General features: G+C 44.2%; 1 protein-coding gene across 2 annotated transcripts; it reads left to right on the top strand.

Annotated features, from left to right (window-relative positions):
- Positions 1-9,220: 9,220 nt before the first annotated feature.
- Positions 9,221-13,408, top strand: LOC110509658 (zinc finger protein 703). Of its 2 annotated transcripts, XM_021590672.2 has the most exons (3): positions 9,221-9,406; positions 9,549-10,019; positions 10,666-13,408. In XM_021590672.2, exons 2-3 carry the CDS (start codon positions 9,771-9,773, stop codon positions 12,220-12,222), a joined length of 1,806 nt encoding a protein of 601 aa, XP_021446347.2. In that variant the 5' UTR covers positions 9,221-9,406; positions 9,549-9,770; the 3' UTR covers positions 12,223-13,408. The 2 variants fall into 2 exon arrangements, with proteins under 2 accessions (XP_021446347.2, XP_036823978.1); XM_036968083.1 differs by having other exon boundaries at positions 9,221-10,019.
- Positions 13,409-14,156: the final 748 nt, after the last annotated feature.

Below are 14,156 nucleotides of genomic sequence, written 5' to 3'. Positions count from 1 at the left end.
GTCATGTTTCTCCAGCACTCTGCCTCTTATCACCACCACGACAATGAAGGCTGTATAAATGAAGTTGTATTGGTCGCGTACACATATTTTGCAGATATTATTGCCGGTGCAGCGAAATGCTTATGTTTCTAGCTCCAACCGTGCACTAATACGGAACAATACACACAAGTAGTAATCATATTCCTGGGGTGGGTGGGAGGCTCGTGTAAAATACGTGGCTTCTTCACATTCATGTATTCATCAGGGAGAGATTAATTAGACCCCAGACAGTTTAATCTAACTGCGTAACTGGAGTCCCATGTCACCGCAGACTAGAATACTATATCACCGCAGACTAGAGAAGAGGCTCAACTTACCCCACTCCCTCTTACATTTGAATCTGTAACATCTTCGGGTTAGGGTTGAACCTGGATATGCACATACAGCTAAGGTTAGGGTTAAACTATTGTTAAGGATAGGGTTGAGGCTACGATTATGGTTGAACTGGGATGTGGACATGAAGCTAGGGTTAGGGTTCACACGTTTTCTCAAGCCCTAGCCAACACACCTGAATAATCTAATTGTATTCTACATTAGGGAAGAGTGGGGTAAGTTGAGCCCTTTTTTACATTGAGCATCACTCCATCAAGGGAAATATGCTATTCTTTCTAACAATGATATCTACATAAATTTCAGGATGTTTTGTATCTCTGGAAATAATCGCATTTCATGTAAACAACCTCTTAAGGATTGTAACCTTTTTTCAATTTTCGCCTAAATGACATACCCAAATCTAACTGCCTGTAGCTCAGGACCTGAAGCAAGGATATGCATTTTCGTGATACCATTTGAAAGGAAACACTTGGAAGTTTGCGGAAATGTGAAATTAATGTAAGAGAATAACACATTAGATGTGGTAAAATGTTTTTTCACTTTGAAATGCAAGAGATAAATTAGATAGGAGTTTAGGTGTAATTTAGATTCTGGCCACCAGATGGCAGCAGTGTGTGTGCAACGTTTCAGACTGATTCAGTAAAGCGTTCCATTACTACACTATATTATGTATCAGGTCTGCCAGGAGTTTTTCCAAATGAGCCGAATTGGTCAATTGATACATTTTCAAGTACATAACTATAGAGAACATACAAAAATGTTATGGTAATAAAAAATGTAAGCCTACACACTCCCAAGAATGTCATACATGATGGATAATTAGCTTCCCTACAGCAAAGACACCTGGGTAACCTGGGTGTGGGGCCAGAGACAGCAGAGGATGAAACTGTAGAACCCAGTTCCTACCTTTGAACATCAAAATGTATTTTCTCAAACTAAACTATGCTACTTTTTATCTCTGGGACCCTCTGGATGACAAATCAGAGCAAGATTACTGAATGTAAGTACATTATTTACCTTCAGAGGTGAATGTATCAAACCAGTTGCCATGATAAAAGTGTTTTGTTGTTGTGCACTCTCCTCAAACAATAGCATGGTATTTATTAACTGTAATAGCTACTGTAAATAGGACAGTTCAGGTAAATTAACTTAATTGTATTACTACTATATTCACTGTTATAAACTGGGTGGTTCGAGCCCTGAATGCTGATTGGCTGACAGCCGTGGTATATCAGACCGTATACCATGGGTATGGCAACACATTTATTTTTACTGCTCTAATTACATTGGTAACCAGTTTATAATAGCAATAAGGCACCTCTGGAGTTTGTGATATATGGCCAATATACCATGGCTAATGGCTGTGTTCAGGCGTCGTGCCTAAGAACAGCCCTTAGCCATGGTATATTTGCCATATATCACACCTCCTCGGGCCTTATTGCTTAATTCTATGTTTTGCCATTAGGCACAGATTTCTTATATCGAGGATACTCTGTAGTAGAAGGACACATCTCCATGCAGCCTTTTTCCCATAGGTTATGATTCTGATGGATTAAGACCCATTTCTCCCTGGATTGAGACGGCAGCCAGAGGATTGGGAGCATCAAAGCCCCTCCGACTGAGACTATTCCGGGCCGCAGCTAATAGCTCTTGTCAGGCGTAATTTTTAAGTACTTTAACCAATTCATTGTATAATTAGGTTAACAAAATTAGCTCATTGCAGAGTCAGTCAGCAGCCTGGCGGTAATGCAATCAAGTTATTAACATTCCAGATAAATGGAAGCGTGAATACGGAGGTGCTGTTCAAACTCTTTATCACTACTCTCCCTGACTGGTTGTGAAAATGACATTAAATAATAAAAAAGCAATGTGACATGTTCTACGTCGATGCAGAGAGAGAGAGAGAGAGAGAGCGAGAGAGAGAGAGAGAGAGAGAGAGAGAGAGAGAGAGAGAGAGAGAGAGAGAGAGAGAGAGAGAGAGAGAGAGAGAGAGAGAGAGAGCGAGAGCGAAACAATTATACTTACCTTGGCCTAAACAGTAACACCACAGGTAACTTCCACAAGGCTGTGAACGATCTGAGAGAGAAGGCAATAGGAATCAAAAGGAACATAACACTACATCCCCAATAGGATCTGGCAGAAAACACTTCAAATCAGTTATAGAACCCATTGCCCTCTATAATTGAGCTCTGGGGTCCACTCACCAACCAAGTATTCACAAAATGGGACAAACACCCAATTGAGACTCCATGCAGAATTCTGCAAAAATATACCCCAAACAATGCATGTAGAGCAGAATTAGGACTACACCCGCTAGTTATCAACATCCAGAAAATAGCTGTTTAATTCTACAACCACCTAAAAGGAAGCGATGCCTACACATTCCATCACAAAGCCCTTACCCACAGAGAGACCTGCTTTTCCGTACGGAGGTATGCATTGACTGTTTGAGCAATTTCCACTGCTCCAGAGTCCAATGGCGGTGAGCTTTATGCCACTCCACCCGACACTTGGCGTTGCGCATGGCGATATTATGACTCGTGTCCGGCTGCTCGGCCACGGAGACCCATTTCATGAAGCTCCCGACGAACAGTTATTGTGCTGACGTTGCTTCCAGAGGCAGTTTGGAACTCGGTAGTGAGTGTTGCAACCGAGGACAGGCGGTTTTTCTACTCGCTGTGCGCTTCAGCACTCGGTGGTCCACTTCTTCGAGATTGTGTGGCCTACCACTTTGCGGCTGAGCCGTTGTTGCTCCTAGACATTTCCACATCACAATAACAGCACTTACCGTTGACCGGGGGCAAATGTTGTTTTCATATAATTTGGCTGACAAGCGGGAGGTTTATCTTATCACTGTCCCTGCTCTGAGACGCTTTGTGAATATGGGCCCTGGAAGAAAGCTGTTGCCCAATACCCTGCACAGCAGTCCTTTCACCGCAGTACCCTAGAGCAGGGGTAGGCCATCCTGTACCTGAAGTGCCGCAGGTACTGCAGGATTTAGTTTAAACTAGGCACCAGGGGTGTGGTGCCACGGTTTCTCAAAACATTCTTGTACGTTCTTGAACAGACTGATACGTTTGCTCTGTTCGGTGGGTGTGTGCCGGCGTGTGGCTTGAAGCAATGAGTTATTGAAAGGGCAGTTCTATTATGTTTTTTATGTACTGAACGTAGCCATGACCAACTGAGCTAATTGATCAGTTGAGCGATTGCCTAAATTCAACACACCTGGTCTTCCAGGTCGGTTAAATCAAAAACATGAAGTGCCTGTGGCCCTCCAGGACCAGGGTTGCCTACCCTTGCCCTAGATGTATTAAACAATGCTTATGAACTTATGAACTCTACTTGTCCCATTCTTCCATCTGGTCTGGGATATATATTTTAATTGGCACACCTGTGTGATGTCTGATACATGAACAAAAATATATTTCGCCCTGGACATGAGACTTGTATTTACTTTAGACCTTTTTTAATCATAAGCTCCAAGTATTGTCTTTGAGTTTAAGTTAGCACTGAAGTTAGTCAGTCAGTGTGACTAACGTGCATATGAAAAAGTGTGTGTTTTGTAATCTATCAAAATTAAAATGAGTTTATACAAAACGATATTACATTTGGTCAAAATGTGGCCTTTAAAAGCCTTGATAGTTGCGTCCTTCCTTGGGGAACTGTCTGCATATAAGCGGACAACAGGATGGAGGTTTAGGTGCCCTCCAGGACACCTACACCACCCGATGTCACAGGAAGGCCATAAAGATCATCAAGGACATCAACCACCCGAGCCACTGCCTGTTCACCCCGCTATCATCCAGAAGGCGAGTTCAGTACAGGTGCATCAAAGCTGGGACCGAGAGACTGAAAAACAGCTTCTATCTCAAGGCCATCAGACTGTTAAACAGCCACCACTAACACTGAGTGGCTGCTGCCAACACACTGACACTGACTCAACTCCAGCCACTTTAATAATGGGAATTGATGGGAAATTATGTAAATATATCACTAGCCACTTTAAACAATGCTACCTTATATAAATGTTACTTACCCTACATTATTCATCTCATATGCATACGTATATACTGTACTCTATATCATCGACGGTATCCTTATGTAATACATGTATCACTAGCCACTTTATACTATACTATGCCACTTTGTTTACATACTCATCTCATTTGTACATACTGTACCCGATACCATCTACTGTATCTTGCCTATGCTGCTCTGTACCATCACTCATTCATATATCCTTATGTACATATTCTTTATCCCCTTACACTGTGTACAAGACAGTAGTTTTGGAATTGTTAGTTAGATTACTTGTTATTACTGCATTGTCGGAACTAGAAGCACAAGCATTTCGCTACACTCGCATTAACATCTGCTAACCATGTGTATGTGACAAATAAAATTTGATTTGATTTGATTTGATTTTTTATCATGTGGTGCTTTAGACTTCCATTGCCCAGCAGACTCACCTGGGGATCAACGTCTGGGAGACTTTTACAGGGAGGAGAGAGCATGAGTACAGTAAATGAAGTCCAACCAGTCATAGCTGTGGGAAGTAGTTTGGGGTGGGGGTGCTGCGATTTTGTTACCGAGGTGGGGTGCAGAATTATTTTTTGGCCTGCACTTAAGACGTCTATATCGGTCAACTAGTACAGGACTAGTAAAGGCAAAATGTATTGTAGTGTTTACCGGCATTTGTAACTTGAGTCTGCTAATTATCTGTACAAAACAGTTCATCTGATAATACTTGTGGAATATAAAAACACTTGCTTGATATATGAATTCCAGCTTCTTGAAATACTTTGCAAATGCAACTTGTTTCTATGTGAAAACTGAAATGGACTGTTCATTAGTTTTCCATTTTAGTAGATGATTTTATCCAGAGCAACTTGCAGTAGTGAGTGCATACAGTTTTGTACTGGTCCGCCATGGGAATCAAATCCACAACCCATCGCAAGCACCATGCTCTACCAACTGAGCCACATAATCCCATCACATCATCAAAGACCACTTGATGTCTCAATGTACTCAGTCACTGTAACGGTCATTGTTTTTCTTCATGGTGATGGAAAGTCTACAGGTACAACCCTAGATGACCAGCACTTGTACAATACAGTCATGTACATTTACAGTGCATTCAGAATGTGTTCAGACCCCTTGACATTTTCCTCATCAATCTACAAACAATACCCCATCATGACAAAATGAAAACAGGTTTTTAGAAATATTTGCACATTTATAAAAAATGAAATACCTTATTTACATACAGTAAGAATTCAGACCCTTGCTATGAGACTCGAAATTGAGCTCAGGTGCATCCTGTTTCCATGGATCATTCTTGACATGTTTCTACAACTTGATTGGGGTCCACCTGTGGTAAATTCAATTGACTGGACATGATTTGAAAAGGCACACAACTGTCTATATAAGGTCCCACAGTTGACAGTGCAAGTCAGAGCAAAAACCAAGCCATGAGGCTGAAGGAATTGTCTGTAGAGCGCCGAGACAGGATTGTGTCGAGGCACAGATCTGGGGAAGGGTACCAAAACATTTCTGCAGCATTGAAGGTCCCCAAGAATACAGTAGCCTCAATAATTCTTAAATGGAAGAAGTTCGTTGAACCACCAAGAATCTTCCCAGAGCTGGCCCGGCCAAACTGACATATCGGGGGAGAAGGGCCTTGGTCAGGGATGTGACCAAAAACCAATGGTCACTCTGACAAAGCTCTAGAGTTCCTTTGTGGAGATGGGAGAACCTTCCAGAAGGACAACCATCTGTGCAGCCCTCCACCATGGTAGAGTGGGCAGACAGAAGCCACTCCTGAGTAAAAGACACATGACAGCCTGCTTGGAGGTTGCTAAAAGGCACCTAAAGGACTCAGGCCATGAGAAACAAGATTCTCTGGTCTGATGAAACCAAGATTGAACTCTGGAGGAAACCTGGCATCATCCTTACGGTGAAGCATGGTGGTGGCAGCATCATGCTGTGGGGATGTTTTTCAGTGGCAGGGACTGGGAGACTAGTCAGGATCAAGGGAAAGATGAATGGAGCAAAGTATAGAGAGACCCTTGAGAAACCCCGAGTTACACCAAGAATACACAATCCCTCCATCAGTGCTCAGACTGTCCGTAATAGGCTGAGAGAGGCTGGACTGAGGGCTTGTAGGCCTGTCGTAAGGCAGGTCCTCACCAGACATCACCGGTCTCACCAGGGGTGATGTTCGGATTCGCGTTTCCCGAAGCCTGTACTCTGGAGCGGGATCAATTTGGAGGTGGAGGGTCTGTCATGGTCTGGGGCGGTGTGTCAAAGCATCATCGGACTGAGCTTGTTGTCATTGCAGGCAATCTCAATGCTATGTGTTACAGGGAAGATATCCTCCTCCCTCATGTGGTACCCTTCCTGCAGGCTCATCCTGACATGACCCTTCAGCATGACAATGCCACCAGCCATATTGCTCTTTCTGTGGGGGATTTCCTGCAAGACAGGAATGTCAGTGTTCTGCCATGGCCAGCGAAGAATAACTGTTACTTTTTGTTACTTTTGAACTGTTCTGCACAATGAGTGAATAATGTGTCCCACCAGGCCGTTTGGCCACTACATTCAACAAAGCCAAATGTGAATCACAGAGGACCTGCACATTGACAGAATGGAAACCTTTTCTGTTGACGAAGTTGAATTCGTTCAATGACTGTGCTTTTATTGCGATGTGGGTGCAGTCAACTGCTCCAATGACAATGACATCCAGCTATGGTATGGAAATTCCTTTTCACTCTGGCCTGTTGCACAGCAGTGTACGGAAACTGGATGTATTGTGGGGTCAATGAAATAATGCCATGAAGGACTGCAGGCAATATTCAGCTCATGGTTGGTTGTGAAATGTCAGACAATCCACAATCTCCCGTTGGAATGTTCCAGTGGCCATAAATCCCAGGGTGGAGAGGACTTGGGTATGCACTGGGATGGCATTGGTGCGTCTCGTCTCCCTTTCTAATACCGGAGAGAGTTGGTTGCAGAGATACCATAAAATATGCCTTGGAAAACGAAATCTACCAATAAGACACTCAGCAAAGAAATCCGCACGCTCATTGAAAACACGCTCCCTGCGTAATGCAGCTTACGCCAGATCCTCCAGCAATGCAAGATTTGCCATTTTGGACAAGTCACAATGCATCAGTGTTGCCTTTTATATTATTTAACAGGTTTAACTAAATTGCCTCCAACCTTTGCATTCCACTCTCTTTCTAATTGACTTTATTACTCAATTAGGCTTAAATGGTTACATGTTTATGAATGCGATAGCACCCTGAGAGAACTATTAGTAGCTTAAGTGTCTATAAAAGAAATACATGAGTAAACTATTCATGTATTCTCTTTTTTTCTTCCTGGTTTATGATTTGGTCCAGTATGTCAATCCTTTCTCCATTTGGTGGATGGTTTTTCATTATCAGTTTGACCTTTCTACCACACGGCGCTGTGCGTGCGCACGGTCAGAGGTGCACTTAAATGTACACACATTCGCAAGTGTAAGTACAAATGGATAAATCCCACACTTTGCTTAGAAATGATCGCTCGCATGGTTAAGGGACATCTCTGTTCGTACGCAACATTGATAAATGAGGGTTCCCACGGACGCTAGTAATTTTTTTTCTGAGTCTGTGTGACGTAGATTTGAAATCTGAAACCACTTGAAGATGGCTGTCCCTCCTACCAATTCCTTGTTGACCCCGACATCACAGCCACCGACAAAAGACACATGCCTGCATTCGTTACATTGTAGCCAGCAGGAGAGAGAGTGGTTTCATCATGGTAGCACATTCAGAGATCCATTCCTAGCCATTAATAAAAGTTTAAAACAAATCATAGGTATGAAACAAAAAAACACTTTCGGTTTGTCATGGACGGACAATATTATTATTAACGTGAGTTCCTAGCGAGTTCAGGAAGCCAAGCAAGAACACTGTGAGACATTCACGGCGATGGGGGCAGACGTTTTTTATCAATATAGACCTTTACAAAATATGCAAGTGTTCACTAACACTAAACATACAAATATTTATTTCACAGTTTTAAGTAAAGTGAAATCTTATAGTTAGTCGGTTTATAATATGATTATGCTATATTTAGAAAGCATATGTCACTTCAAGCCTTTTTCATACAGTTTTGTTGAATAGAAAATGTCATATTTTTATTATATTTGTATTGTGTACTTGAGCTTGTGTCCTCAAACGTGACTACATCTCAGCAATTTATAACTATTTTGTACCAGATATGTGAGATTCTAACCTTTCTTTGAGTATGCAGCAGTACTAGTTATTGTTTATGGCCTCGCATGATTAAACAAATTACTTTTGGGGATTGTGTAGGTGACACTTAAGATGACATTTAGTTACATTTAACTGGTTTTAAAGTTCAAATAAGGAGACAGCGAGTAAAATGGTTGTTGAATGTCACACCTGGGGTTAGACAACGTTATTCAATTTCTGCCAAAATAAACCCTGTAGTGACCACAATAGTCACAAGAGACTAATGAATATAAATGTGCTTCATAGCCAGTATATCTCAGCCAAAAACTTGGTTGTAGCCTATTGTATCGGTGATGCTGCTGATGAACTGCGATACAATGTCATCAATAGTGCCCCCTGTTGGTCATGTAGATGGCACACTGATACAATCAGTCATACATAAATCAACATAAATGCCATATAGGGCGCCTGTTAGAATTTTTGCATCAAAGGAAATTACATTCCGTTCTGACAGGAAGACATTTGAAAGATTATCAGAAGATGTATCTAACGCTGTGAAATACAGTGCACAGACAGTCTGTCTTCATTGGCCGAGGGGGACAATATTGCTCCGCCTTCAGAAGAAACGCACCAACCATTCTCATTACCGATGCAGCCATCCACTGGACCGCGGCTCGCTTACTTTGAAGGTCCCCTTGTGATCTCATACACTCGAGGTACGGTCCAGTTGATGTGTAACTGCTGAACAGACGGCGACAGAGAGGGAGAGAGCCAAGCTATACACTGGAGCGGTGAGAGTCCGAAATTATATGTATCGCGGACGTGTTTTGGAAATATCTACACCTTTTCTCATTTTGGCTATACTTATTTTACAACTCAATTGTATGCATGTATTTCGCTCACATTTCGATTGATGTGACTTTTGTGAATTAGAACGCCTGGAAGAACAATTCTGGAATCGGTACCATGAGTAAAGAAGAGCCGACCGTTAACTTCTGTTTGATGAAATTGGATGGTGAATAGGCAACATACTTTCTCTCCCGGATAATAAACTATGCTGTACACTGCGCAGGGATAATTATACCATTTATTTTCTCGGGACTGTAACAAAACACTACACTGCCCTTCTCAAACATATTTTCGTTTCCATCTCCGATGAAAGATTCCCCTGCTGGAACTATTACGCACGAGATACGCTGCCAGACCTCGGAGCCCTGTGACGATCGTGATAACTGCAGCTCGCCAACGGGCGCGTTAGTTTGTTCACCGACTCCTTTGGATCCTATTCGCCAGGCAAAGCGCCTCCCTATCCGGATACTCAAGATGTTGACGGCGCACACCGGCCACTTGCTCCACCACCCGGACTACCTGCAGCCCTTACAATCTGCACCAGTGAACATTGAGGTATTGTCATTATGTTTCTATTGCCATGGTAATTGTCACACAGATGTGTGTTGTTGTTTGACATATAGCCAATTCAATACACCTTTATTCTCTCAACACTGGTGGGTTTTTGCGCAAAGCAAGTTCAGCTTTTAGCCAATAATGCGCAATATATGTCCGTAGTAGGGCTATTTATTTTCTTGATGCGCACAGTCAGGGACTTTTTTTGAAAGTAGTTCCCTGACGGTCTTTACTCATAGACCACTCATAGTCCGAGTTACCGTTCCCACCATTTTTTTTGCTTAAACTTTGTAGGCAATACATCCATTTGATAGAACTAGCCCTAGCCTACAGCGCGACACCGTTTGGCCTACTGCCAACAATTCGTAACAATGACTGTTAACAACAGTATTTATTAGTAGGCTATTATATGAACGTTAAGGTTGTAATTCATAGAGGGCCCAAGGGGTCTGTGTTACTGGTCAAACAATTATTCACTGACAATAGACATAGGCCTACAGTTCTGTCTGTGTGTCTGTCTGTATGTCTTTCTTTCTGCACCTGTCTAAGTGGAGTGTGTATACGTTTTTCCTTTCCACATACCCATTACATTCAACGTTGTGAAAATTGGTTCAACTTAACTTTAAGTCTGGGTTTATTTCTCCAGCTGGATGCCAAGAAGAGTCCCTTGGCCCTGCTGGCTCAGACCTGCTCCCAGATTGGCAAGCCTGACCCTCCTCCCTCCTCCAAGCTAGGCTCCATCCCCTCCAATGGCCATGGTGATAAGGACCATAATGGACGCTCCTCTTCCTCCTCCTCCAGTCACAAACTTGGGGACCACCGGCCCATAAAGGACGACAAGTCCAGCTTCAAGCCCTATAACAAAGTAGGGGGAGACAGTCGGCGGGATGGGGTTAGTAGCTCTAATAACAGCTCTGATAAAGCTGGGTTCAGGGTACCTAGCAATGGGAATGGATGTGCTAACAGTAACTCATCAGGCTCTTGTCCATCCTTTCCACCACATGCCATATCTCCCAACTCCAGGGTGGGTAGTGGCACGCCCCCTCAGCACACGCAGCAGCCATCGTCCCAGACACACAGACAGAGCCAGTCGCCACATGGGCAACGGAATTCCCGCTCTCAGACTCTGAATGGAGAACACAAACAGGAACAGGCCAGTCCACACAGGAACAGTAACAGTAGCAGCGGCAGCCATCTTAAAAAGGAGTCGGATGTGAATAAGGTTCATTTGGACAGTCCCCAACTGGCTAACTCCAGCCACGCCAGAGCCAGCACGAACTCCAGCACAGGCAGCTCCGAGGGAAGCCCCAGCCACGAGGGGCCCAAGGCGGACTCCCAACCACCACAGCCTGGCCTGGGCCCTGGACATATCGCTCCCATCTCCCCTTACAAGACTGGCCACTCTGTCTTCCCCATGTCATCCTCTGGAATGGGCTACCATGGCTCTGTAGTGGGTTCCTACGCTGCATATCCCTCCCAGTTTGTCCCAGGTTTGGACCCTAACAAGTCTGGTCTGGGAGGTGGGGGTGTGGGGGTGAAGCACTCCACTCGAGCCTCTCCCCCCTCCTTCATGCAGGGCTTTTGCAGGGACCCTTACTGCCTCAGCTACCCCAACGCGCCCCACCTGGGGAGCAGCAACCCCTGCATCCACGACCCCTCCTCCGCCCTCAAAACAGGCTACCAAGGCTTGGTCTACACCTCCCACCCCCTCCACTCCCTCCACCCCAGCACTATGTCTTCCAGCATCACCCCCACCCTGTCTCACCCCCTCTACACCTACGGTTTCATGCTCTCCAATGACCCCATGCCTCATGCCTGTAACTGGGTGTCGGCTGCGGGGCCCTGTGATAAACGCTTCTCCACCTCAGACGAGCTGCTGGCCCACCTGCGCACGCACACCTCCTTACCCGGAGGGATGGACAGTAAGCTCCTCTCTGCCTACCCCTCTGTCTCCTCCTCCTCGGTTGCCTCCTGCCAACTTCACCTCCCCCATCAGAGCCAGGCCTCCCTGCAGAACTCCTTCTCCCTTAGGGCTCCTCATACCCTGGGTCTGGCCCGGTACCACCCCTATGGTAAGGTCCACCTGCCCCCTGGACCTACCTCCATCCCCCTGCACTCCCTCCAGGCTGGTTCTCCTTACTACCCCCACTACGCCCTTTATAGCCAGAGACTGGGCTCAGCGTCTGCCTTGGGCTACCAGTGATCGCTCATCTCCATCCATCCACACAGTCTATTACAGTGTTTTTCCTAACATTACTAAGCCAAGGCGCCCCCCCCCCACTCCTTCCCGCCTAGCTCTGCTGCCCCCTGCCTAAAACTGCTGGGAACTCTGTGGATCCGATTAGTTTTAATAGGATGGTTATGGTAGCCCTGGATGAAGGTGTTTCAGGGGCCTCTGTGGGCAGGATGTTCCAGCTATATGGGGGAATACCAAACCAGGATCCTATGGAGGAGTCCGAGAAGGGGCTGGATGCTTGCATGTCTGTACACTGCTAGGATGCTGCTCTCATGAACAAGTGGATTGGACTGGACGAGTGGACATAGTACCATGCTAGGTTGTAACAGCACCACAAATGGAGCTGGTTGATAGCTGGCTGATAGCTGTTGGTAGGATGCTGTATAACACCTCATGGATCTCCTGACGTCAAGCTGGGAATAGTGATTGCAGTGGCGAGGGGACAGTGATGGCAGCCTTCAGCACTGTGGGGAGGCTGGAGGAAGACTGGGGGGAAACGGGGGGGGGGGGGTGCATGCTTGCTTGACCTTGAGTGTGCGTTTAGCTCGGTTATGGTTTTGAGATTTGTTTCTGTTCCATGCATTTACTTCTTCTCTGATTTGAAAAGATACATTTTATTTATTTTTTAACTGAGCGCTTTGGCTTTCAGGTTTACTATCCAATAAATTATTTTTAATTGTTCTTACTTTTGTTATTTTGTTTCAGTAATACAGTTCATTTTATCCAGGTTTGGGGTCAATTCCATTTCAATTCCAATCAATTCAGAAAGTGAACCTAATTCTAAATTGCCTTAATTGAAAAGCATTGAAGAGAATTGGAATTTCAGTGCACTTCCTGAATTGACTGAAATTGAAGCGGAATTGACCCAAAACCTGATTTGTATCTATTATTAAGATATGTTTCCACACGGTAAAATACATTTGCAAAAAAAACAACATTGTTTTTTCCTCTCCTTCTCTGAATGAATGGCTTCTTAATTGTTGTTTGTATAGCAGATTAATAGTGATATTTTTTGTTAAATATTTGGGTGAGTGACCTGGGTAAGGGAGGGATACAAACCCAAATACAGGGGAAACATGTTCTGTGGTGATGGCAGAGCTATCCGGTTTTAAAGGGGAGGTCATATTTTGTTGAATAAATGATAATGAATATATTTAAATTCTGTCTTCATTTGTTAATCCAATTGGTTCTTTGACAGCTCATTCATCTCAATCCTTTTGATTTGGTTCATTAGGCCATGATGACTAGCTATGTAATAATGAATCACTTAGTCTGGAGAGAACATTCAAAGACCGTGTGACTAAGAGACAAAGAATACTAGAGAATGCTTATTATATGTTGCTCTGGATAAGAATGACTGCTAAATGACTACATTTTTGAATCTCAGAATGACTTGTGAATATACATATATTCAGCACAGTATTACAGTACTGTATTCAGCAGAGGCGCAACTTTCACTGTGATACAAAACGCCGCACCGGTATGCTTTATCACCATGCGGACTCCTCAGAGCGGTCGGGTAGACCGTTTTCCGGTTTCAGCAGGCAGAATTCAGGTCCGCATGGACACCACAGAGTGTGCGGACAGGCTGTGAAGGAAAAGCTTCTGAAAGGCTGGCGTATAGGACCAGCACGGGACAGATGAACAGAGGCAGCTGCTGTCTGTGTTGTTCTTTTTCTCTGAGTTGTAAAAGCAAGCAGAGCAGAAACTGTCTACTCTTTAGTTGACTGATCTAACTGGCAAGGTAACTGCTGTTTGGCAGAACCAATTTATTTTATTCCCAGTGCTGAGCTAGTAGTGTAACTGACATGTTACATTAGCTAATGTTTAATCCCCTCTCGACTGAAGTGAATGAACTAGTAGCTAGCTAGTAGCTACCACAGCCAGTTCAGCTCTAGCTA

The sequence above is a fragment of the Oncorhynchus mykiss genome, chromosome Y (genome assembly GCF_013265735.2).
Source record: "Oncorhynchus mykiss isolate Arlee chromosome Y, USDA_OmykA_1.1, whole genome shotgun sequence".
NCBI lineage: Eukaryota > Metazoa > Chordata > Actinopteri > Salmoniformes > Salmonidae > Oncorhynchus > Oncorhynchus mykiss.
The sequence above is the reverse complement of the archived record's forward strand: the minus strand, read 5'-3'. Positions and strand labels throughout refer to the sequence as shown.